The sequence below is a fragment of the Sminthopsis crassicaudata genome, chromosome 2 (genome assembly GCF_048593235.1).
Source record: "Sminthopsis crassicaudata isolate SCR6 chromosome 2, ASM4859323v1, whole genome shotgun sequence".
NCBI classification, from domain to species: Eukaryota; Metazoa; Chordata; class Mammalia; order Dasyuromorphia; family Dasyuridae; genus Sminthopsis; species Sminthopsis crassicaudata.
In genome coordinates, this window is record NC_133618.1 from 1,115,321 (window position 1) to 1,140,963 (window position 25,643).

General features: G+C 47.5%; 1 protein-coding gene across 2 annotated transcripts in view; it reads right to left on the reverse strand.

Moving 5' to 3' along the window:
- The window catches only part of KLHL29 (kelch like family member 29), a 135,886-nt gene that overhangs the window by 37,025 nt on the left and 73,218 nt on the right, over window positions 1-25,643 (reverse strand). For both annotated transcript variants that reach the window (XM_074285357.1, XM_074285358.1), the window contains exon 3: window positions 4,642-4,953. In XM_074285357.1, coding sequence (XP_074141458.1) covers window positions 4,642-4,908 — 267 coding nt within the window. In that variant the 5' untranslated portion in view covers window positions 4,909-4,953. The remainder of the gene's footprint in view (window positions 1-4,641; window positions 4,954-25,643) is intronic.

Consider the following 25,643-nt stretch of genomic DNA (forward strand, 5'->3'; position numbering starts at 1 on the left):
GGAGCAGAGACCTCCTGCCAAGAAAGGAGATCAGAGGACATATCCCAGCTCCCCCTCACGCCACCTTGCTGGACTGACCCCCCCTCCCCCGGGGGGTCTCCTTTGCCCTTGCACAGGCACCTCATTTCCTGCCCATGCTTGGCACTGAGTCCCTGGCCTGGAACGCCCCCTCCATCTCCCTGCTTTACTGGCTTCTTTCAAGACTCAGCTCAGACCCCCCTTCTTTGGGGTCCGCTGTTTGTGCCCAGCCTCTGAGATCCTCTTCTATCTGCTTGGGAACTTGCACCCCTTTATTTACCTGTTATGTCCTCTTTAGAGGGGCAGGCACGGGCTCCTCCTGCCCTTCCTTATATCCCCAGTACTTAACATAGTGTCTGTATACAGGAAGCATTCAATAAGTGCTTGCAGAGTTCCTGGTGTACCAGGTGAACAAGCCCTTTGATGACTTGGCTATCCTGTCCTGACACTTCCCTTGGCAGTTGGAGGGAAATTGGGGAGAAGGGGGAGAAGGGGGGAGGGGACCAGCTCTTTGGCCAGAGAGGCTCGGCCATCACTCCTCACTGGGCCGGAGGCTGCGCCCCCCCTCCCCCGCTCCAATCAAGGCTGGCTTAGGGTAACCCCAGGGGCAGGGCGTGGAGAGGCTCTAATGTCAATGACCCCGTGAGGCAGCCGGCCTCCCCTGCCAGGCAGTGGCAAGAACCACTTCTGGACTGTCACCCTCTCCCTTGCTTGGTGAGCTGGGTAAGCCACGACCTCCGGCTCAGCCACAGGTTCAACATCTTTAATAGCTTCCAGGCAGAGTACTGAAGGATGGAAGGATGGAAGGATGGAAGGGTGGATGGAAGGGTGGATGGATGGAAGGGTGGATGGATGGAAGGGTGGATGGATGGAAGGGTGGATGGATGGAAGGGTGGATGGATGGAAGGGTGGATGGAAGGGTGGATGGATGGAAGGGTGGGTGGATGGATGGAAGGGTGGATGGATGGATGGAAGGGTGGATGGATGGAAGGGTGGGTGGATGGATGGAAGGGTGGATGGATGGATGGAAGGGTGGATGGATGGAAGGGTGGGTGGATGGATGGAAGGGTGGATGGATGGATGGAAGGGTGGATGGATGGAAGGGTGGATGGATGGAAGGGTGGGTGGATGGATGGAAGGGTGGGTGGATGGAAGGGTGGATGGATGGAAGGGTGGGTGGATGGAAGGGTGGGTGGATGGATGGAAGGGTGGATGGATGGAAGGGTGGATGGAAGGGTGGATGGATGGAAGGGTGGATGGATGGATGGAAGGGTGGATGGAAGGGTGGATGGAAAGATGGAAGGATGGAAAGATGGATGGATGGATGGATGGAAGGATGGGTGGGTGGATGGATGGAAGGATGGAAGGATGGATGAATGGATGGATGGAGGGATGGATGGATGGATGGATGGATAGAAGGATGTATGGATAGATGGAAGGATGGATGGATGGAAGGATGGATGGACGGATGGATGAATGGATGGATAGATAGAAGGATGGATAAGGCAGCTCCTCCAGCTTAGGGTCACCCAGCTCTCTGAGCAGCACCCCCCTCTGTGGGGACTGATGACGGTCTTCGTCCCTGCCCTCCCAGGCTTAGCGCCTCTGTGGGAAGGGGCATCTGATGGCTCAGCCCCTGCTGGAAGGGAACCCGAGTGTAAATGTGTTTCAAAGGACATCCAAGAAAGAGCAGTGACAGCCCCAATGGACCAATTTCAAACACCAATTATGCTGGGAATACTTTCTAGGGCTCAAATTGCACCCAGGACATCACACGAACATGGGGTCAACCCCCCTTTTATGATGAAAAAACTGAAGTCCAGAGAGGTGGTTTGTGCAAAGTCACAATGGAAGGTGGCAGAGCCGAGCACCCCCTAATGTTCTCTGACTTCATGCCCACCCAGCGAGCGGGCACTCATTGTCCGTCCTTTCTCTGCCCCTTGGCGAGGGCTGCGCCTGGAGGCTCCCCTTCCCCTGGAGTACTACCCCCTTATTTGCAGGCACTAGGCACTGAAGGGTCAAAGCTGGGGCCCCTCACTGTCCCCCTTATGCTCCCGAGCCGTCGCCCCTCTTCCCTCCCCAGCCCCAGGCCGTCTCTCCATTTGGAGCACGGGGAACGTGGCGCAGAGGGACACCACTTGCCCCTGTGCTGCTCAGGCCCGGGCACGGATTTGTGCCCTTGTGACTACCAGGCAGTAGAGAAGGGCATTAGTGGCCGAGGACTCCCTAAGCAGGCCCCTCCGCCGGCAGCCAGGGCCTGGACTTCCCGGGCCGTGAGCCGGTGCACTCCGCGGCCCAACCAAATTTCTAATAATATAAACCAATGATGTGTTAAATTGGACACTTGGAGCAGGCGCCCATAGCTTGCCGGGAGCCGAAGGAACTGGGCGCCCTTTTCTCCATCAGCGCCCGGCCCCCTTAGCCTCCGTTCTCCTGGCGACTGGCAGGAAGGTGATTTTTTAATTTAATTTTTAATTTCGATCTTGTCGTTTTAAATATCTACTCAGATCCCCTTGATGTGCCTGGAGACGTGCCTGTCCCCAGAAGGTCAATGGCCCCTTCAGCACACACAGCTTCTCTCTAGAGTCTGTCTCTCATTTACATGGTGGGAAACTGAGGCACACAGGCTGGGAATTACCCACCTATGTGCTGAACCCATCAAGAGGGGGGCAAGAGGAAGCCTTCCCTCCCATCACGGTAGGGTCAGAAGAAATCATGAAGACTTTGGGATGGACCCCCCCGAATGCCGACCCAGCGTCCCCTCCCCTGTCTCTCCCACCTCCCAGAACCCTTAGTGGAGGAAAGAGTGAGCAGGCCGGGGCTCCCTGAAGTTCTGGGTGCCGTGTTCCCGAGAGCCCCCGACGCGATGCTGGAGAGTGCTCGGCTCCTGCAGGGCCCCAGGCTCGCTGCTGGCTATCTTGTTCCCTCCTCCCTGTCCCTCTCTCACCTGAACCCCCCCCCCCAGCCAGCTCTCCCTTCAGTTCTTTCCTCCCCTTTTTTCTCTCTCCTGCCTCCCTTCCACCTCCTCTTTTTAAAAATCTATTTCTCTCTTCCAGCTTCCTTCCTTTGCTCCTTCTTTCCCCCCTCCATCTCTGTCCCCTCCTCTCCCCTTTTTCCCTCCCTCCTTCTTTCCTTCCCTTTTTCCCTCCCTCCCTTCCTCCCCCCCTCCATCCCTCTCTCCCTTTCTCTCCTTGTCTCCTCTCCTCCCTTCCCCCTCCTCCCCTCCAACTTGTCTATCCCCATTTCTATCTTCCTGATGATGAGTCTCTGATGGGCCTCGAGCACGGATTCTGGAAAGGGCGCCCATCTCTGCCTCCTTTCAGACGACCACTGTCTCCCTCACACCCCTAAGAGGCCCCCTTCTGTGATCTCCCTCCTGTGACCCGCCCGCCCGCCCCAGAGCCCCGCTTCCCTTGCCCCCATCCCCGCCCCCATCCCCTGCCCGTTCCACTGCTAACCCTTCTCTGCGACAGCTGCGGCCAGACGCTCGAGAAATCGGCCTGATGTCCAACACGTGCTCCAAAAGGCCGGCTGGACAGCTAGTGGGGGCCATCGACAAGAGCCCCTTCCTCTCTCCTCTGCCTTGTCTCCTATCGCTCAGGAGCCCTTCCCCCTCTCCTTCAGCCCCATTCCCCACGATGAGGTGGCCAACCCTTGACCAACGCTGACCTCTGCCCATGCAAGACATTCCCTGCCATCCCATGTCCTCCAGTGGGCTAGCCCTTCTGCCATGCCCCTCTCTCACTGATCTTCACTCTCTCCCTCTCTATTGGCTCTTTCCCTTCTGCCCACAGACATGCCCCAGACTCCATCCTAAATAAACTTTGACCCTTCCAACTGACTATTGTACTATTTCCTTGTGGCTAAAGTCGTCAGAAGACCGTCTACACTGGCGACCTCCTCTCTTCCTATTCCTGACCATCTGGCTCTCATCATTCTGACACAACTCTGGCCTCCTCTGTCTCTCAGCTCTGGGCCTTCTCCGTGCCTCAAACATTGCTCTTCCTCCCCAACCGCTGAGCCTCCCGGCTTCCTTTAAGTTTCCCCTGAGTCTCATCTACAGCCCTTCCATGGCTTTCCTCTGAGACCTATCTCCACTTTTTTCTCCAAAGCCTTTTTGGGGCTTTTTGAGCCTGTTTTTTTCGTCTCTCTCACACACAAGAATGCGTGCTTCTCAAGGTTGGGGAGCTCCTGTCTGTTTTTGGAGCATCAGGACCTAGCGGGGCCGGCACTTAGTAGAGGCTGGTGGAGGGCCAACTGGCGTCACCAAGGGTGGACTCCCTTTATCCTACAATGCCACAGGATGCTTCCCAGGATGGCGAGCCCCCAAAATGGCTGCTACCGAGGACTCCCGGCGCCGGGCAGAGCCCGTTGTCATGGCTGCTACAGAGGGCTCCCGGCACCAAGTGAGCCCCCCAACATGGCTGCTACCAGGGGCTCCCGGCGCCAGGCAGACCACCTTAAAAGGGAAGCCGGCACCTTGTGTTTTAAACACTGTTATTTTTCCCTAGGAGTGGACCCCAACATCAGGGTGCCGCCGCCTATGGGAGAGGCCATGCCCCACTGGCCCGCCCACTGCCCCAGTAGCCCCTGCGAGATCCCTGATCAGGAGCTCCTTCCTACCTTGCTGGCAGCCCCAGAGGAGGAGCTGACCACGAGGCTGGTGATGGTGTCGCTGGGGCCTGTGCTGCAGGGAGCCCCGGGGGCAGCCGGTGTCGTGAGTCTGGAGGGCACGATGGGCAGGGGCAGGAGGCCGGGCCGGGCGCCGATGGCGCCGGCCGCGGCACCACAGCTGGTCAGGCTCCCGTGGGTGCCGTTTGCGCTCCATTCACGGCGATCCCAGCCAGGGGCACGGTATTCTCGTTCGAATCGGCTGTGGTGCCGGGACATCTCGGGGCTGGGCGGCTGGTGTGCACGGGACCACTGAGGGCTCACCTGGAGAGAGAGGACAGAGAGAAGTAGCCTTAGGAGGACTAGTTTCCACGGAGACCAGGCAGAGGCATGGTGGTCAGTGATGCTCCCGGGGAGAACCCCAAACCACCAGCCTTCTCCCTGACTTGTCAGAGCACCCAGAATACCCCGGCAGCTCTCTTGGGCACCCTCAAGTGCTCTCTCATAGTCCTGGATAAGAGGCTGCAGGATGGGGAAACCGAGGTGCAAGCTGACTGAAGCGGCTTTCCTTTGGCCTTTGCAGACCCGGTTCTTGGCACACAGTAGGCGCTTCATCAAGGCTTAATGTGGCAAGTGAAGGACTGAGCCCTGTTCTGTGGGGCTCAGACTATTTCAGCGCAGTATTGGGAGACACAGGTGGAAGACCTGGGTCAGAAGGCTGCTCCATGGGCCTTGGCTCTCAGTCTCAGTCCTTGTCAGACTGGCCGGGATCAGACTTGGAACACCAGCCTCCCAGGGTGGCAGCGAAGATTGGGGAAATGACCTGGGGAAGGCGCCTCGGGCAGAGCCCCTCCCCCTGGGGCCGGCACACCCCTGCCCCAACATGCCTGGCCACACGTGCCTCAACAAAGTCCCCGGGACACCCGTGTGCATCCCTATCCCCAATGGGAGGCTGCTAAGGGCACAGCTGCATCTGCTGGACCCAGGGCACTGGCGCCAGGCACCGGCTGCACAATGGCCTCCTGTCCCAGGCCAGACTTCATAATGAACTCCCCTCTGGCCCTCAAAGAACACTGGGGCCTTGTCCCCTCTCCTCCCGCATAGTGGGGGCCAGAGGGCACGGGGAGGGGCTGGGCCTTAGACCACAGTGGAAGTTCTGTCCTCTGGCGGCAGGGAGGGCCGCCAGGGGGTGCCACAGGGCACAGAGCCCTGGCCTTAGGCAGGAAGACCCGAATGCAAATTCAGCCTCCCATACTTCCCTAGATGGCTGACCCTGCCATGGCTGATGGGAGAAGTAAAGGGGAGCAGACTTGAAAGGGCCCCAAGCTCAGGCCAGAGAGGGTCTGCACACACTAGCTACATTGTTATCATTAATACTCAGGCTACATTGTTACTACACCAATGGGTACATTGTTATCATTAATACCCAGCCACACTGTTACTACACTAATGGCTACATTGTTATCATTAATACTCAGCTACATTGTTACTACGCTAATGGCTACATTGTTATCATTAATACCCAGCTACACTGTTACTACAGTAATGGTTACATTGTTATCATTAATACTCAGCTACACTGTTACTACACTAATGGCTACATTGTTATCATTAATACTCAGCTACATTGTTACTACACCAATGGGTACATTGTTATCATTAATATCCAGCTACATTGTTACTACACTAATGGCTACATTGTTATCATTAATACCCAGCCACACTGTTACTACACTAATGGCTACATTGTTATCATTAATATCCAGCTACATTGTTACTACGCTAATGGCTACATTGTTATCATTAATACCCAGCTACACTGTTACTATGCTAATGGCTACATTGTTATCATTAATACTCAGCTACACTGTTACTACAGTAATGGTTACATTGTTATCATTAATACTCAGCTACATTGTTACTACACCAATGGGTACATTGTTATCATTAATACTCAGGCTACATTGTTACTATAGTAATGGCTACATTGTTATCATTAATACTCAGCTACATTGTTACTATACCAATGGGTACATTGTTATCATTAATACCCAGCCACATTGTTACTATACCAATGGGTACATTGTTATCATTAATATCCAGCTACATTGTTACTACACTAATGGCTACATTGTTATCATTAATACCCAGCTACACTGTTACTATAGTAATGGTTACATTGTTATCATTAATACTCAGCTACACTGTTACTACACTAATGGCTACATTGTTATCATTAATACTCAGCTACATTGTTACTACACCAATGGGTACATTGTTATCATTAATACTCAGCTACACTGTTACTACACTAATGGCTACATTGTTATCATTAATACTCAGCTACATTGTTACTACACCAATGGGTACATTGTTATCATTAATACTCAGCTACACTGTTACTACGCTAATGGCTACATTGTTATCATTAATACCCAGCTACACTGTTACTACAGTAATGGTTACATTGTTATCATTAATACTCAGCTACACTGTTACTACACTAATGGCTACATTGTTATCATTAATACTCAGCTACATTGTTACTACACCAATGGGTACATTGTTATCATTAATATCCAGCTACATTGTTACTACACTAATGGCTACATTGTTATCATTAATACCCAGCCACACTGTTACTACACTAATGGCTACATTGTTATCATTAATACTCAGCCACACTGTTACTACACTAATGGCTACATTGTTATCATTAATACCCAGCCACACTGTTACTACACTAATGGCTACATTGTTATCATTAATACTCAGCTACACTGTTACTATAGTAATGGTTACATTGTTATCATTAATACTCAGCTACACTGTTACTATAGTAATGGTTACATTGTTATCATTAATACTCAGCTACACTGTTACTATAGTAATGGTTACATTGTTATCATTAATACCAGCCACACTGTTACTACACTAATGGCTACATTGTTATCATTAATACTCAGCTACACTGTTACTACACTAATGGCTACATTGTTATCATTAATACTCAGCTACACTATTACTACATTAATGGCTACATTGTTATCATTAATACTCAGCTACACTGTTACTATAGTAATGGTTACATTGTTATCATTAATACTCAGCTACACTGTTACTACACTAATGGCTACATTGTTATCATTAATACTCAGCTACACTGTTACTACACTAATGGCTACATTGTTATCATTAATACTCAGCTACACTGTTACTATAGTAATGGTTACATTGTTATCATTAATACTCAGCTACACTGTTACTACACTAATGGCTACATTGTTATCATTAATACTCAGCTATACTGTTACTACACTAATGGCTACATTGTTATCATTAATACTCTGGCCATATTATTACTACACTAATAGCTACATTGTTGTCATTAATACTCAGGCTATATTATTACTCCACTAATGGCCACATTTTATCATTAATACTCAAGCTATATTATGACTATGCTAATGGCTACATTATTTTCTTTTATATTCTTTTGTTAATTTTATAATTATAACATTTTTTTGACAATACGCATGGGTAATTTTTTATCCTCACACTCCTTTCTGTTCCAAATTTTTCCCTCCTTCCCTCCATCCCCTCCCCTAGATGGTATTAAATATGTTATAGTTTTTCCTAGATACAATCTATGTCTGCAGAACCGAATTTTTATTGTTGTTTTTGTTGCAAAGGAAGAATTGTATTCAGAAGGTAAAAATAACCTGGGAAGAAAAACAAAAATGCAAACAGTTTACACTCATTTCCCAGTGTTCCTTTTCTGGGTGTAGCTGAGTCTGTCCATCAATTGGATCTGATTTAGATCTTCTCTTTGTTGAAGATATCCACTTCCATCAGAATATATCCTCATACGGATGTATTCTGATGGAAGTGGAAATCTTCAACATAAAGAAGATCCAACTCACTTCCAGTTGATCAATGATGGACAGAGGTAGATACACCCAGAGAAGAAACACTGGGAGGGGAATGTAAATTGTTAGCACTAATATCTGTCTGCCCAGGTTGCATGTACCTTCGGATTCTAATGTTTATTGTGCAACAAGAAAATGATATTCACACACATGTATTGTACTTAGACTATATTGTAACACATGTAAAATGTATGGGATTGCCTGTCGTCGGGGGGAGGGAATAAGGGAGGGGGGGTAATTTGGAAAAATGAATACAAGGGATAATATTATAAAATATATATATATATAAAATAAAAAAAATTAAAAAAAAAAAAAAAGAATATATCCTCATACAGTATTGTTATTGAAGTGTATAGTGATCTCCTGGTTCTGCTCATTTCACTCAGTGTCAGTTCATGTAAGTCTCTCCAACCCTCTCTGGTCATTTCTTACAGAACGATAATATTCCATAACATTCATATACCATAATTTACCCAACCATTCTCCAATTGATGGACATCCATTCATTTTCCAGTTTCTGGCCACTACAAAAAGGGCTGCCACAAACATTTTGGCACATACAGGTCCCTTTCCCTTCTTTAGTATTTCCTTGGGATATAAGCCCAGTAGTAGTATGGCTGGGTCAAAGGGTATGCACATTTTGATAACTTTTGGGGCATAGTTCCAGATTGCTCTCCAGAATGGTTGGATTCTTTCACAACTCCACCAACAATGTATCAGTGTCCCAGTTTTCCCACATCCCCTCCAACATTCATCGTTATTAGTTCCTGTCATCTTAGCCAATCTGACAGGTGTGTAATGATTTCTCAGAGTTGTCTTAATTTGCATTTCTCTGATCAATAGTGATTTGGAACACTTTCATATGAGTGGAAATAGTTTTAATTTCATCATCTGAAAATTGTCTGTTCATATCCTTTGACCATTTATCAATTGGAGAATGGCTTGATTTCTTATAAATTAGAGTCAATTCACTGTATATTTTGGAGATTAGGCCTTTATCAGAATCTTTAACTGTAAAATGTTTTCCCAATTTGTTACTTCCCTTCTAATCTTGTTTGCATTAGTTTTGTTTGTATAGAAACTTTTTAGTTTGATGTAATAAAACTTTTCTATTTTGTGATCAATAATGCTCTCTAGTTCTCCTTTAAGGGTCACAAATTCCTTCCTCCTCCACAAGTCTGAGAGGTAAACCATCCCATGTTCCTCTAATTTATTTATGATCTCATTCTTTTTGCCTAAATCATGGACCCATTTTGATCTTATCTGAGTATGTGGTGTTAAATGTAGGTCCATGCCTAGTTTCTGCCATACTAATTTCTAGTTTTCCCAGCAGTTTTTGTCAAATAATGAATTCTTATCCCAAAAGTTGGGATCTTTGGGTTTGTCAAACACTAGATTGCTATTTTTATTCACTATCTTGTCCTGTGAACCTAACCTATGCCACTGATCAACTAGTCTATTTCTTAGCCAATACCAAATGGTTTTGTTGACTGCTGCTTTATAATATAGTTTTAGATCAGGTACAGCTAGGCCACCTTCATTTGATTTTTTTTTTTCATTAATTCCCTTGAAATTCTTGACCTTTTGTTCTTCCAGATGAATTTCATTGTTATTTTTTCTAGGTCATTAAAATAGTTTCTTGGGAGTCTGATTGGTATAGCACTAAACAAATAGATTAGTTTAGGGAGTATGGCTACATTGTTTTCATTAATACTCAGCTACATTATTACTGCAATAATGGCTACATTGTTATCATTAACACTCAGCTACATTATTACCACACTAACAGCTACATTGTTATCATTAATACTCAGGTACTTTATTACGACACTAATAACTACATTATTACTATTAATACTCATGCTACATTATTACTACACTAATAGCTACATTATTATTCTTTTTTCCCCCCCCTGAGGCTGGGGTTAAGTGACTTGCCCAGGGTCACACAGCCAGGAAGTGTTAAGTGTCTGAGACCAGATTTGAACTCGGGTCCTCCTGAATTCAGGGCTGGTGCTCTATCCACTGCACCATCTAGCTGCCCCCAACACATTATTATTCTTAATACTAATGCTACATTGTTACTATATTACTAGCTCTGTTGTTATTCTTAATGATTTTGCTACATTATTACTAAAGTGATAGCTACATTATTATTCTTAATACTAGTGCTATATTATTACTACACTAATAGCTAAGTTATTATCATTAATAATCATGCTTCATTATTACTACACTGATAGCTACATTATTATCATGTGTTAAGGGACAGGTCAATTCTCTGAGAGTCTCCACAGCTGTGGATCATAGTACCTGAAGGAGCTGCAGAGCAGCCTTTGCTGACACAGGGGACTGGGAATGAGCTAAATTGGAGGCAGAGGGAAGAGGAGGGAAGTCAGACAATGCAATGGCCTCTAATACAAATCAGAGAACAACAACGGCCTCTCAGTCTCCTTGTATCACCCTCTCACAAGAGAAGATCCATTCTGGGTTGGATCTCCAGCATCCACTGTCAGGTGGCTTCCCTGTATGCCAACAGCTCTCCTGTGTATTCCAACAATTATGAATACTCATATTAAATTATTACTACACCAGTAGCCACGTTATTATCAATAATATATTTTTTCCCCCTGAGGCTGGGGTTAAGTGACTTGCCCAGGGTCACACAGCTAGGAAGTGTTAAGTGTCTGAGACCAAATTTGAACTCGGGTCCTCCTGAATTCAAGGCTGGTGCTCTAGCCACTGCGCCATCTAGCTGCCCCATTATCAATAATATTAATGCTACATTATTACTGCAATAATAGCTGTGCCATTAATACTAATGCTACATTATTACTAAACTAATAGCTATGTTATTATCATTAATACTAATGCTATATTATTACTACACTGATAGCTACATTATTATTATTAATACTACACTATTACTACATTAATAGCTACATTATTATTATTACTATTATTAATACCAGCAGTAGTAATGGGACTGGGGCTGGTAATGGCAGAATATCTTGGGTTTGCCTGCCTGGGCCAGGGCCAAGCTGCTTTGGGGTATGGCTTTGAGGAATGGGGGAAGAGGGCAACAGACCCACTGTGCTCTGCCCTGTATGAGTCTCATTTGTCACCCACAGGCTCATCCACAGTCCCAGGCGTCACATATTAGGAAGGGCACTGATAAGGTGGCAAAGTCCAGGTGGGCAATCAGGATGCGGAGGGACTATCCAGGACAGAGGGCGGCCTTCCTGCCACTTCTCTGGGGACCACAGATGGTGAAAAGCTCCGGCCTGCCCGGGGAGCACATCTAACAGGACAAGGGGGGGGGAAGAAACCCCTGGAACACACATCCCAGGATGGGGATGAGCCTGAGCGCTGGCCCCCAGCTGCCCAGGAAGCACCTATCTCAGCAGCTTGGCTGTGCTGCCAGAGTCCCGGGAGGGAGGGACTGCAATGATTACCACACCCACTAGAGGAGGAAACTGAGGCTTGGGGATGGGGATCAGCATTTGCACGACCCCCACAACGTGGTGAGCTAGAGCTTAAAAATGGTCTCGTGACTCGGAATCCAGGCCTTGCCTTCTGACAGCAGGGCGCTCGCACCCTTCCTGTGAGGAAAGGGCTTGGCGGGCCAGAGTGGGGCTGCTCCTCCCTGGCAGAAGCTTTCAAGCCCTGGGCTCCCCTCCAGAGGGGCAGGGTCCTCAGCATGTGGCCCCTACTGGTGCCTCTCAGTTTGCCTCCCACAAGAGCCTCTTTGAGTCCTGGGTGCATTTTTAGGGCCCTTCTAGCTAGCCTGCTTCTCGGGGTTTGCAGCCCGGGCATCCCCGGGATGGGGCTAGGAGCAGGGCGTGGCTGGGGGCCGTAGGAGAGTCCCCGGGGTCACCCAACCGTCCTTGTCCTTGCTTTTTGCTGAGGGCTCTGCGATTCCTCCAGTTGGAAACAGGCACATTATGTGGAGATTGATGGGAAAAAAACTCCACTTCCTGCTGGTTTTACATGCACAAGATGTGACGCCTGGGAGTGAGAATGACTCAGTCAGCCCTGGATCAAGAAGGTGCGAGGGAGGAGGGCTGGGTGGCAGCCTCCATGCTGGGAGCACATCCAGAAAAGGTCTCCTAGCAGCAGCGGTCCTGAAGCCAGGGGGATGGGGGAGCCCTTCCCTGACCTAAGGATCCCAGGTCTTTGAGCAGGAAGGGATGCGGGGGGGGGGGGGGGGAGTGCGGGGGGGTGCTAATCCTGCCCAGGCCCAAGAACCTCTCCACGTATGTACAACACGGGGGCAAGGGGATCCAACCTTGCCTGAGCCCCGCAGTGGGGGATGGGGAGAGAGAACTGGGCTCGTCTACAGGACAGCCTGGGCCATTGCTGAGGACAGCCTGGGTCACCCTCCCCCCTGGGTAGCTCGGGCCACCCCCAGGGCAGCCTGGGTCACTCTGGGACAGACCTTGCTCTTGGGGATCCCTTCCTGCCATCCAGCCTCCGGTGCGGTGGTCCTGCCCTCCGGGTCCAAGCCCACAAGGCTCAGCACCATGGCGGCGGACAGCTCCCCAGAGGTTCTAGCTCCCTCTGCAGGAGTTCTTCCCTTCTCCAGGACCCCAGCTCCAGGTCTAGAACAGGTTGCAGACCCTTCCCCACACTGGCTCTTCTCCCCGCCTGTTCTTTCCGGTTCACCCTTGTTCTTCTTAAGACAAACATAGCTAGAATGACCCCGTGTCCCGGCTGTGCTGTGATCAGAGCAGGGACAGCAGAATTCTGGGCTTAGTAGTTCTAAAAATGTTCCCCCTTTGGAGGCGGTCTAAGATCTTGGCTGCTGGTCACACCCAGAGTGACCTTGTGGTCCACTATGGGCTCCTGATCATTTTCATCTCCCTCAAGGTGTCCTTGTGAAGTTGTGTTTTTGAACCAACTTACTTGACATTTATCTGCGGTTAATTAGTGACATAGGGGCGGACTGTAGCTGGGCCCAGAGGGTGGCAGGGAGAGAGCGACAAGAAGGAAGAGGAAGAAGGGAAAAGGAAGGAGAAGTGAGGAGGAGGGGAATAGAGGGACGGGCTGGGCGCTCTGGGGAAGCCCGTCCTGCCTGTAAGCAGCGTGAGGGCCCCGGGCTCTGCCTCCCTTTGCCAGCAGTGGATTCCATGCCCGCACAAATTGTGGTGAAATGCTGCCGGCTCTGGGGAGGGCCCGGCCGCAGCCCCGCCATCGGGAATGGTGTGCGGGACGGCGCTCCCCAGCAAAGCTGGCACCCGGACTCTGCCGCCACGTGGAGGAGGGCTCTGGCCGGGGGACGGCAGCCTGAGGGAGCCGCCCTGGAGAGGCCGCGGTCTGCGCCGGCAAGGGACTCCCCCCGCTGGGGCTGCTCTCAGATGGGCTCACGGTGGCGGCTGCTGGCGCTCTGAGGACACACGTGGCGGCAGGGATTACACTCAGACACATTCTGGGGAGCAAAAAGCGGATGGAAAAGGCCAGGAGGCCCCGACACACAAGTGCTAAGTGCCTGCTGTATATGGCTTTGTGCTCCTGGCTCCACTGGAGCCCCACTAATAATGGGACTATTCCTTGCTACAGGTTAAAGGGGGCAGCAAGGTGGTACAGTGGGCAGAACACAGCCTGGAGTGAAAAGGACCTGACTTCAAATATGGCCTCACTCACTACCGGGTGATCCTGGGCAAGTCACTTAACTCTGTTTGCCTCAGTTCCCTCATCTGTAAAATGAACTGGAGAAAGATCCCAGTATTTCTGTCAAGAAAAGCCCAGATACGGTCACAGGCACATACCTGAGACCTCTGAACGGCGACACAGAGGGAGGGGGCTGTTAGATGAGAACAAAGTGCAGGGAGGGCCCCGGCCACGTCCCGCCACGGCTACGGCAAGGGCCCCTTGGCCGATCACTGAGAGGCTGCGCCTCTGCTGCTAGCCAGCTCAGAACAAGAAGATGGGCAGGGGGCGTTCCGCTGGGCCGGAGGACCCTTCTCTAGGCCAGATGCCACCCTGTTCTGCCCACCAGTTCAGAGGCCAAGCTGCCCAGGCCCTGGCCCTGGCCTAAGGAGACAATTGGGCTCGGGCGGGGCCGGTGCTGGGGCTCTCCTTCGCCCCAAGGGATCACATGGGCATCAGGCCTCCTCTCAGTCCCAGGGACCGTGTCAGGGCGTGCTGGGCCTCCTGGAGATCAGGCTCTTCCTGATCCTCAGGCTTCCTTCCTCTCTCTTTGAGAGCTGAGGGAGGCCCATTTCACAGATTCGGTCCCCAGCACAGGGACACCAGAGCCTCATTCCTGGAGAGCCTGAGGCAGAGACCAGAGGACCCAGGAGCAAGCTTAGGAGCCTCTGTTCCTGTCACTTATTGTACATGTGGGGAAAATAGGGTCGCAGTGGCGTTCTGGGGTCTCCCTGCCCCCTGCCTGGACCCACTCCCTTTTCTGGAACTCACTCTGGCCGCCGGATATCCCCCAGGACCGCCCCCCGGCATCCCCGGAGCCTCTCTGGGCTATTCCAGGCCATCGGGCCGCAGGGCTCGGGGCACCGAGGCGGGCAGCTGTGCGCTCCCCGGGCGGGCCTGCCAACCCTCACCACATTTATCAAAGGCTTATCACTTGCCAGCCTTGGCTTTGGGAGAGATGGGGGCCATGGGGGGGCTTCCTCTGGCCCCAGGACAGAGCCTGTGGGAGCAGGTGTTCCCTGCGTCCGATGGCTCGATCCCTCTGGAGAGGAGGCTAATCTCCGGCTCCCGGGGCCACCTGGAGCCACGAGCCACGGCCTCATTAGCTCCGTGTCACACACGGCCCGGCCCAAGAGAGAGGCCCACCCCCAGCCGCCTGAGTGACGGGCCTTAAACTTCCCACCTGTCACTTGGAGCCTCGTTTGGACAGCTGGACGGCCGGGAGGAGGACGGGGACTGACTGACCTCGGAAGGACGGGCCGGCCAGGGGAGGCTGGGCAGGGGACAGGGGAGGGCAGGGCTGGGCAGGGCTGGGCAGGCTAAGTAGGACAGAGCTAAGCTGGGCTGGATCAGCAAGGCTGCACAGTGGGTGGTCATTCTCCCAGCTGAGCTAGGGGCTGAGTGTGTGTGAGTGTGTGATTATGTGTGTGTGTGAGTGTGATTGTGTGTGAGCGTGAGTGTCTGTGTGAGTGATTGTGTGTATGTGATTTGTGTATGTGTGAGTGATTGTGTGAATATGTGTGTGTGTGAGATTGTGTGTGTGTGAGTGGATGTGTGTATGTATGTGTGTGTGAGTGTGTATGAGTATGTGTGTGAGTGTGATTGTGTGTGTGTGTCTGTGAGTGATTGTGTGAGTGATTGTGTATGTGTGTGAGTGATTGTGTGTGTGAATATGTGTGTGTGATTGTGTGTGTGAGTGATTGTGTGAGTGAGTGATTGTGTGAGTGATTTTGTGTGTATGAATATGTGTGTGTGATTGTGTGTGTGAGTGGATGTGAGTGTGTGAGTGTATGTGTGTGTGAGTGTGTATGAGTATGTGTGTGAGTGTGATTGTGTGTGTGTGTCTGTGAGTGATTGTGTATGTGTGTGAGTGATTGTGTGTGAGTGATTGTGCGAGTGATTGTGTGTGATTGTGTGTGTGTTTGAGTGTGTGATTGTGTGTGTGTGTGTGTGTGTGTGTGTGTGTGTGTGTGTTGGGGGGTCCTCAGGCTGGCTTTTTCCCCCTTCTTGCCCTCTGTAAAGCCCAAAGCCGCAAGCACGGTGAGCGCTGCAGCCCCAGGGCCGCCACCCTCCTGCTCTGAGCTCAGTCCCAGAGCTGTCAGAGAACGCCAGGGAAGACCTTGGCTTCTAGGCCAGCCAGAGGAGGTAGACCAGGGAGCTCCGCGAGAAATGCCCTCCCCCCGGGGGTCCCTGGCGGCCTCCCTTTATACTTTGCTTTTGGAGCAGTCAATATGGGTCTAGCCTAAGCAGGATTACCTGCAGGTTGGGAGGCACCGGCCTCGTCCCCAGGGAGACACAGGGTGACGGCTGGAGCGAGGCTGTCAGGAGGGCTCCGGCCCGATGCCCGCTCTCTGCTGCCCCGGGGTGGGGTGGGGCTGTTGAGAATGCTCTGGAAGACCCTTCTGTAAGGAGCTGCCAGGACATTTGGCACGGCCCCACCCAGCCTTACACAGCCGGGCTCAGAAAAAGGCCTTCTGGGACGTTCGCCAAGTTTCCAGCAAAGCGGGTGAGAATGGCTCGACCTCTGCTAGGCTCCCCGGCCACTGTGAGTGGGTGTCCAATGTCCATCAAGCTCGCCAACAAAGAATAGGGGGGCGAGCAAGCCAAATGACGAGGTTTGTTCTATGAGAAGGTCCAGGGTTATGGCGCGCTCACCAGAGAAGAGCTCGGCTTCCTGCAAACTAACGCCCTCCCCCACCCATTGTCCAGAGAGAGTACATGGATGGGACAGGCCCCCGGCAGCAGGGGTGGAGCAAGGCTGACTAGGGCCAGCGGGGGGCACGGTCCGAGGAAACGGGGCTGGCCACTTACAGGAAAGGGTCAGCAGGTGAGAAGCATTGGGAATAAACACAAAATTGACTTAAGTACGGATTCTGGAGGGAGAAGGCCTGCTGGCAGTGAGCGGCTTTCATGGAAGCGCCTTCCCAATGGGAACAATCTTTGGGGCTGACCTCTGCCCGGGGCTGACCAGGACAAAGAGGGTGGTTTAATCACTCGATCCCTCACCCCAATGCCCGTCCCGAATGCCAGAACTGATCTCAGCCCAGAATAATGGAGCCAAAAAGACCTTAACAGAACCCGACCGAGAAGCTCCCCCACTTCGCAGTGATTGTCCAGCTCCTGCCGGGAGCCCCCCAGGAGGGGGAGCCCAGTCCTCATGGGAAGCCCCTTTCACCAGACTGGCCCCTTCAGCACCTTCCTTCTGCTGCCACTGGCTGTGCTCTTGGGAGCCAGGTGTGCTGGGCCTGGAGACACTCAGCCATGGCTCTCAGGTCCCTCTGTGGCCCGGCTCCGCCACGCAAGGTGCCTCCCAAGGATCCCATGGGGCATGGACCCTTCAATGGCCCGCTGGCCTCCCTGGGAGGATTTGCAGTTTATTAATGACCTTCTTAAAATGTCGGTCCTCCCACAGTGTGGTCTAGTATAAGTGTGTGTATTTGTAAGTGTGTGTGAGTGTGGGATTGTGTGTGTCTGTGAGATTGTGTGTGTGATTGTGTGTGTGTGAGTGTGTGATTGTGTGTGTGTGAGTGTGAATGTGTGTGTTGCATGATTGTGTGTGTCTGTCAGTGTGTGTAATTGTGTGTCTGTGAGATTGTGTGTGTGAGTCTGTCTATGAAATTGTGTGTGAGTGTGTCTGTGTGAGTGATTGTGTGTGAGTATGTGATTGTATGTGTGTGAGTGATTGTGTGTGTGAGTGAGATAATGGGTGTGGGTATGTATGTGTGTGATGTGGAAAGCAAAGACAAACATTTTAAATAAAAAATAATAAGAAGACTAAAAGCCATTTTCTTTTAAGTAAAAAACCGAAGGACCCCGGGGCAGCGGATGGCTCCCTCCTTACTAAGGCCTGAATCCTGGAGTGGAGGTGGGAGACAGACTGGGTGGGAGGAGACCCCCACCCTCACCACCTGAAAGGGGGCCTGGCTCCTTGGAGGACAAGAGGTACAATGGTCACAGCCACGGAGCCTCCTCTCTGTTTGCACAGGAGAGAGGGGGGAGAAAGGGAGGGAGAAGGAGCTTGGGGACAGACTCCCCGGATGTTCAGGGCACCAGAGCACCCCCAGTGCCCTTCCCCATGGAGCACTCTCTCCCTCCCTCAGAGCCCATGCTGGCTCAGGACGCCATAAACACCAGCTTATCTTCAGTTGGAGACAAAGTCCCTTATAAAAGGCGACAGTGAGAGGCCGGTGAGGGCGTGGATGCCAGGCCGACGGGCCACCACTTCCCGGCTCTACGTGGCAGCCTGGTGGAGGGCTGGGCTCCCCCTGCGGCCCACCGGGCTGGGCAGGGTCACTTGCTCCTAGGCACCCTGAGATCAGGGGAGCAGCTCTTACCCTGGGATGGGCTGAGACCTGCACCCACCCTAATGCCCCTGGGCAACCTTTGTCCCCCTCCTGCCTGCTTCCTCTTCTCTTCCAGCCAAATCCTCCTAAAAAAAGGGATCAGGCCCTGCACAGGAACTCCCAGATAAGGAAACAATACCAATCCGTTAACTTGGAGTATCTTCAAAGACCCTGGGCAAATCAACCTCTGCTGCCTTAGTTTCCCTGTCAATAAAATGGGCTTAAATACAGCTCCAACCTCAAAGAGTCCTTGTGACCATCAAGTGTTTATAAAGCACTCAGCACAGGGCCTAGCCTGCAGAAGGGATTTAAATGCTTCTCCCTCCCATCTTCCGGGACCTGCTTACCATCCCATGAAGTTAGTGACTCAGCCAAGGTCACACTGTCAGCTTCAGCTTCAGAGGTCCTGCCTCAGACACAGACTATCTCCCTCTCCCTCCCTCCCTCCTTCTCTTTGTCACTCTCTCTTCCCTTCCTCTCTCTCTCCCTCCCCCCTCTCTCTGTCCCAGTGCCTCTCTATTAGTAAAAAGCTAATAAAAATTCTAAATGAAAGCCTGGCAAACATGCCACGACAATATATACAAAACATGATTCACAACAAAAGTTGGATTTATACCCTGATACAGGAATGGTTCAACATGAGGAAAACCACCAGCATAATTAATCACATTAAAAACAAGCACAGAGAGGGTGGAGCCAAGATGGCAGAGCAAAGGTGGCAATTCATCCGAGTGCTCCCCCGGAACCCCACACAAAATGCCATAAAACAATGGCAACAGAACCGACAAAAAGATGAAGTAAAACAATTTTCCAGCCCAAGATGACTCGGCAGGAAAGAGCTGTCGCACAGTCCAGCCCCAGCAAACCAGGGGCAGGCCCCCAGTAAGGGGGTCGAACAACTGGTCAGAAGGAAATTATGGGGACCTCTTAGCTAGCACTGAGGCAGGACTCTGCTGCTTTGTCCACATTCTTATCCAGATCACTTTGCTGAGTGGCAGTACCAGGGTGAAGAGAAGTACTAACACGCCAGAGCTTGTAGTCACAGTGGAACAGGGACTCTCCTCACAGATCCAGGGCAGAACAGAGGGCTTGTGGTTGCTCACTGACCAGATCCCAGGCCAGGAGAGCAGTAGACACACCTATCTGCAGAGTATACCACCTTGGAGGAACTGAAAACTCATGCAAGGCCCTAAAAGGGCTACACAAAACCCCTGAAGCTTGTAACATTGCACCCTCCACCTTGGAAGCAGAGCCCTACTTTAACAAAGCATAAATAGTCAAGTAATAGGTTGGAAAATGAGCAAACAACAGAAAAATTCTGATAGTACAAAGTTCCTATGGTGACAAAGAAAACCGAAACATACACTCAGTAGAAGATAACAAAGTCAAAGCTCTTACATCCAAAGGCTCCATGAAAAATAAGAATTGGTGTTAGTCCACAGAAGAGCTCAAAAAGGATTCTGAAAATCAAGTAAGAGAAGTAGAATTGTCCAAATGAAAAAGGAAGTGCAAAAATTCACTGGAGAAAATAATTCTTTAAAAATTAAAATTGATCAGTTCCAGTTGATCAATGATGGACAGAATCACCTCCACCCAAGAACACTGGGAATTGAATGTAAACTGTTTGCACTATTGTCTTTCTTCCCAGGTTACTTTTACCTTTTGAATCCAATTATTCTTGATCAACAAGAAATTCAGTTCTTCACACATATATTATATCTAGGATATACTATAACACATTTAACATGTATGGGATTGCCTGTCATCTAGGGGAGGGGGTGAGGGAAGGAGGGGAAAATTTGGAACAGAAGTGAGTACCAGGGATAATGTTGTAAAAAAAATTACCCATGCATATGTATTGTCAAAAAATATTATAAAATTAATTTTAAAAATTTAAAAAAAATTAGAATTGAGCAAATGGAAGCTAATGGCTTTATGAGAAATCAAGAAACCCAAACCACAATCAAAATAATGAAAAAAAGAAGACAATGTGAACTACCTTACTGGAAAAACAACCAACCTGGAAAACAGATCCAGGAAAGATAATTTTTAAATTATTGGCCTACCCGATAAACTAGAACCTTTTCCTGTAAGATCAGGAGTGAAACAAGGTTGCCCACTATCACCATTACTATTCAATATAGTACTAGAAACTCTAGCCTGGGCAATAAGAGCCGAGAAAGAGATTCAAGGAATTAGAGTAGGTAATGAGGAAATCAAATTATCACTCTTTGCAGATGACATGATGGTATACTTAGAGAACCCCAAAGACTCTGCTAAAAAGCTATTAGAAATAATTCAGAATTTTAGCAAAGTTGCAGGATACAAAATAAATCCACATAAATCCTCAGCATTTTTATACATTACCAACACAATCCAACAGCAAGAGATACAAAGAGAAATTCCATTCAAAATAACGGTCGATAGTATAAAATATTTGGGAATATATCTATCAAAGGAGAGTCAGTAATTATACGAGCAAAATTACAAAACACTTGCCACAAAAATAAAGTCAGATTTAAATAATTGGAAAGACATTCAGTGCTCTTGGATAGGCTGAGCGAATATAATTAAGATGACAATACTCCCTAAACGAATCTATTTATTTAGTGCTATACCAATCAGACTCCCAAGAAACTATTTTAATGACCTAGAAAAAATAACAACAGAATTCATATGGGATAACAAAAGGTTGAGAATTTCAAGAGAAGTAATGAAAAAAAAATTAAGTGAAGGTGGTCTAGCTGTCCCTGATCTAGAACTGTATTATAAAGCAACAGTCACCAAAACCATTTGGTATTGGCTAAGAAATAGACTAGCTGGTCAGTGGAATAGGTTAGGTTCACAGGACAAGATAGTGAATAAAAATAGCAATCTAGTGTTTGATAAACCCAAATATCCCAACTTTTGGGATAAGAATTCATTATTTGACAAAAACTGCTGGGAAAACTGGAAATTACTATAGCAGAAACTAGGCATGGACCCACATTTAACACCACATACTAAGATAAGATCAAAATGGGTCTAAGATTTAGGCATAAAGAACGAAATCATAAATAAATGGGAGGAACATGGGATGGTTTACCTCTCAGACTTGTGGAGGAGGAAGGAGTTTGTGTCCAAGGGAGAACTAGAGACCATTATTGATCACAAAATAGAACATTTTGATTACACCAAATTAAAAAGTTTCTGCACAAACAAAACTAATGCAAACAAGATTAGAAGGGAAGTAACAAATTGGGAAAACATTTTTACAGTTAAAGGTTCTGATAAAGGCCTCATCTCCAAAATATACAGAGAACTGACTTTAATTTATAAGAAATCAAGCCATTCTCCAATTGATAAATGGTCAAAGGATATGAACAGACAATTTTCAGATGATGAAATTAAAACTATTTCCACTCATATGAAAGAGTGTTCCAAATCACTATTGATCAGAGAAATGCAAATTAAGACAACTCTGAGATATCATTACACACCTGTCCGATTGGCTAAGATGACAGGAACAAATAAGGATGAATGTTGGAGGGGCTGTGGGAAAACTGGGACACTGATGCATTGTTGGTGGAGTTGTGAAAGAATCCAACCATTCTGGAGAGCAATCTGGAATTATGCCCAAAAAGTTATCAAAATGTGCATACCCTTTGACCCAGCAGTGCTACTACTGGGCTTATATCCCAAGGAAATACTAAAGAAGGGAAAGGGACCTGTATGTGCCAAAATGTTTGTGGCAGCCCTTTTTGTAGTGGCCAGAAACTGGAAAATGAAATGGATGTCCATCAATTGGAGAATGGTTGAGTAAATTATGGTATATGACGGTTATGGAATATTATTGCTCTGTAAGAAATGACCAACTGGAGGAATACAGAGAGGCTTGGAGAGACTTATATCAACTGATGCTAAGTGAAACGAGTAGAACCAGAAGATCATTATACATTTCAACAATGATACTGTATGAGGATGTATTCTGATGGAAATGAATATCTTCAACATAGAGAAGAGCTAATCCAATTCCAATTGATCAATGATGGACAGAATCAGCTACACCCAGAAAAGGAACACTGGGAAATGAGTGTAAACTGAGAGCATTGGTTTTTGTTTTGTTTTGTTTCTCTTTCCAGATTATTTTTACCTTGCGAATACAATCCTTTCTTTGCAACAACAACAACAACAAAATGCAGTTCTGCACATATATATTGTACCTAGGATATACTATAAGATATTTAATATGTATGGGAATGCCTGCCATCTAGGGGAGGGGGTGGAGGGAAGGAGGGGAACAGAAGGGAGTACAAGGGATAATGTTGTAAAAAAAAATTTACCTATGCATATGTACTGTCAAAGAAAATGTTATAATTATAAAAATTTATTTAAAAAAATTATTGGCCTACCTGAAAGCCATGATCAAAAAAAAAAAGTATAGGTGTCATTTTTCAAGAAAGTATCAAGGAAAACTGGCCTGTTACTCTAGAACCAGAAGGTAAAACAGAAAGTGAAAGAATTCGCTAATCATTTCCTGAAAGAGATCCTCAAATGGAAACTCCCAGAAATATTACAGTCAAATTCTAGAGCTCCTAAATCAGGGAGAAAATATTGCAGGAAGCTAGGAAGAAATAATTCAAGTATCATGGAGCCACAGGCAGGATAATGCAGAATTTAGCTGCTTCCACATTAAAGAATCAGAGAGCTTGGACTCTTATGTTCTGGAGGGCAAACGAGCAAGGATTACAAATGAATCACTTACCGGCAAAACTGAGTATAAACACTGTTGAAGGGAAAATGGACATTTAATGACATAGAGAATTTTTGAGCATTCTTGTTGGAAAGACCAGAGCTGAAGACTTGACTTCAAATACAAGACTCAAGAGAAGCATGAAAAGGTAAAGAGGAAAGCAATAGTATAAGGGACTTAAGAAGGTTAAACTTCCCATGTAGGAAGATGATCCTTGTAACTCATAAGAAGTTTCTCATTATTAGGACACTCAGAAGGAATAAATACACACAGAAAGCGGGTGTGTGTTGAATAAGAAGGGATGATGTTATGGGCCAGAACTTGAAACAAGGTGCTAAGTCAGTGGAATTGATCTAATTTAGCATGGTGCTTAACAGTTCTCTAGTTCAGTACATATATTTAGTACTTACTATAGTTCCACAAGATTCACCCCTTTAAGAAAGTATATAAATTAGGAGTCTCAATCAGGATTCTGTTGGGGAGATTCAGAAGCCAGAGAAGGCAGGTGGGAACTCTCAGAACCAAGACTACAGAAGGCTTCTAAGAAAGCTAACCAGGCCCCAGGAAAAGAGACAAGACTTGGAAAGAGACAATAAAGGATTTGGATTTTAATACCTGGCTGCATTTAGGGTGATTACTTAACTGAAATGAAGCCTGCCTCCAGAGCCCCCCAAGAAACCTGCTCCCAGAGAATATTACATTTTAGAAAGAATATTATGGATTGAGATCTTAAAAAATAAAATGAAGAGGTGTGAGAGAGAAATGTACTAGGAAAAAGAGGAAGGAAGAGGTAGAATCGAGTAACTTATATAAAAGAGGCAAGAAAAAGCTTGTATAGTAGAGAAGAGAGGGAAGTTGAGACTGAGTGAAGGAACCTTACTGTTGGCAGAATTGACTCAAAATGGGAATAACCTATCTGTTCAATTGGGCATAGAAATCTATCTTATCCTACAGGAAAATAGGAGGGAAAGGAAGTAAGAATAAGAAGGGATGTACCAAGGAGGGAAGATTGGGATAAGGAGTAGTCAGAAGCAGAACATTTTTTTTTAATTAAAGTTTTTTATTTACAAAATGTACGCATGGGTAATTTTTCAAAATCGACCCTTGCAAAGCTTTCTGTTCCAATTTTTCCCTCCTTCCTCCCACCCCTCCCCTAGATGGCAGGTAGTACAATACATGTTAAATATGTTAAATTATATGCCAAAGCCAATATATATATATATATATATATATATATATATATATATATATATATATATATATATATATATATATATATACATATATATATATATATATATATTTACACAGTTATCTTGCTGCACAAGAAAAATTCAATTAAGAAGAAAAAAACTGGGAAAGAAAACAAAATGCTAACAAACAATAGAAAGAGTGAGAATGCTATGTTGTGGTCCACACTCAGCTCCCATAGTCCTCTCTCTAGATGTAGATGGCTCTTTTGATGATAAGACCATTGGTCTGAATCATTGTTGATATGAGCCACATCCATCAGGATTGATCATTGTATAGTCTTCTTGCCATATATAATGACCTCCTGGTTCAAGCAGAACACTTTTGAGGAGGGGTAGGATGAAAGGAGAGAAAGAATAGAACAAATGGGGGAGGACAGGGTGGAAAAGAAACAAAGTTAGCAATTGTAACTGAGAAAAAAATTTGAATTAATTTCTCTGATAAAAATCTCACTTTTTAAACATATAGAGAACCGAATCAAATTTATAAAGATAAGAGCTATTCCCCAATTGATAGATAATCAAAATATATGGATGGTTTTCAGTTGAAGTAACCAAAGCTAGCTATTCTGACCCACTATTGATTGGAGAAATTCAAACAATTTTGAGGTACTACCACATATCTATTAGACTGGGACAGAAAAGGAAAATGACAATTGGTGAAGGAGATGTGGAAAAATGAAACATTAATGTACTGGTGGTGGAGTTTTGAACTGATCCAACCATGTTTAGAGCTAATTGGAACTATGGCCAAATGATTACAAAATCATGCATACCCTTTGATCTAGCAATACCATTACTAATATCCCAAGAGAGGTGAAAAACAAAAAAGGACAAAAATATTTAAATTCTCCCTTTTCTGATAGCAAAGAATTAGAAATTGAGGAGGTACCCATTAACTGGAAAATGGCTGAAGAAACTGTGGTATATGATTGTGATGGAATACTATTGTGCTATAAGAAATGATAAGCAGGATGCTCTCAGAAAAACCTAGAAAGTGCTCCATGAGCTGATTCAAAGTGAAATGTCCTATGTACAAAGTAAGAGCAATATTAAAGTGATCTACTGTTTTTACAGCTATTCTCGGCAACACAATGATCCAAGACAATTC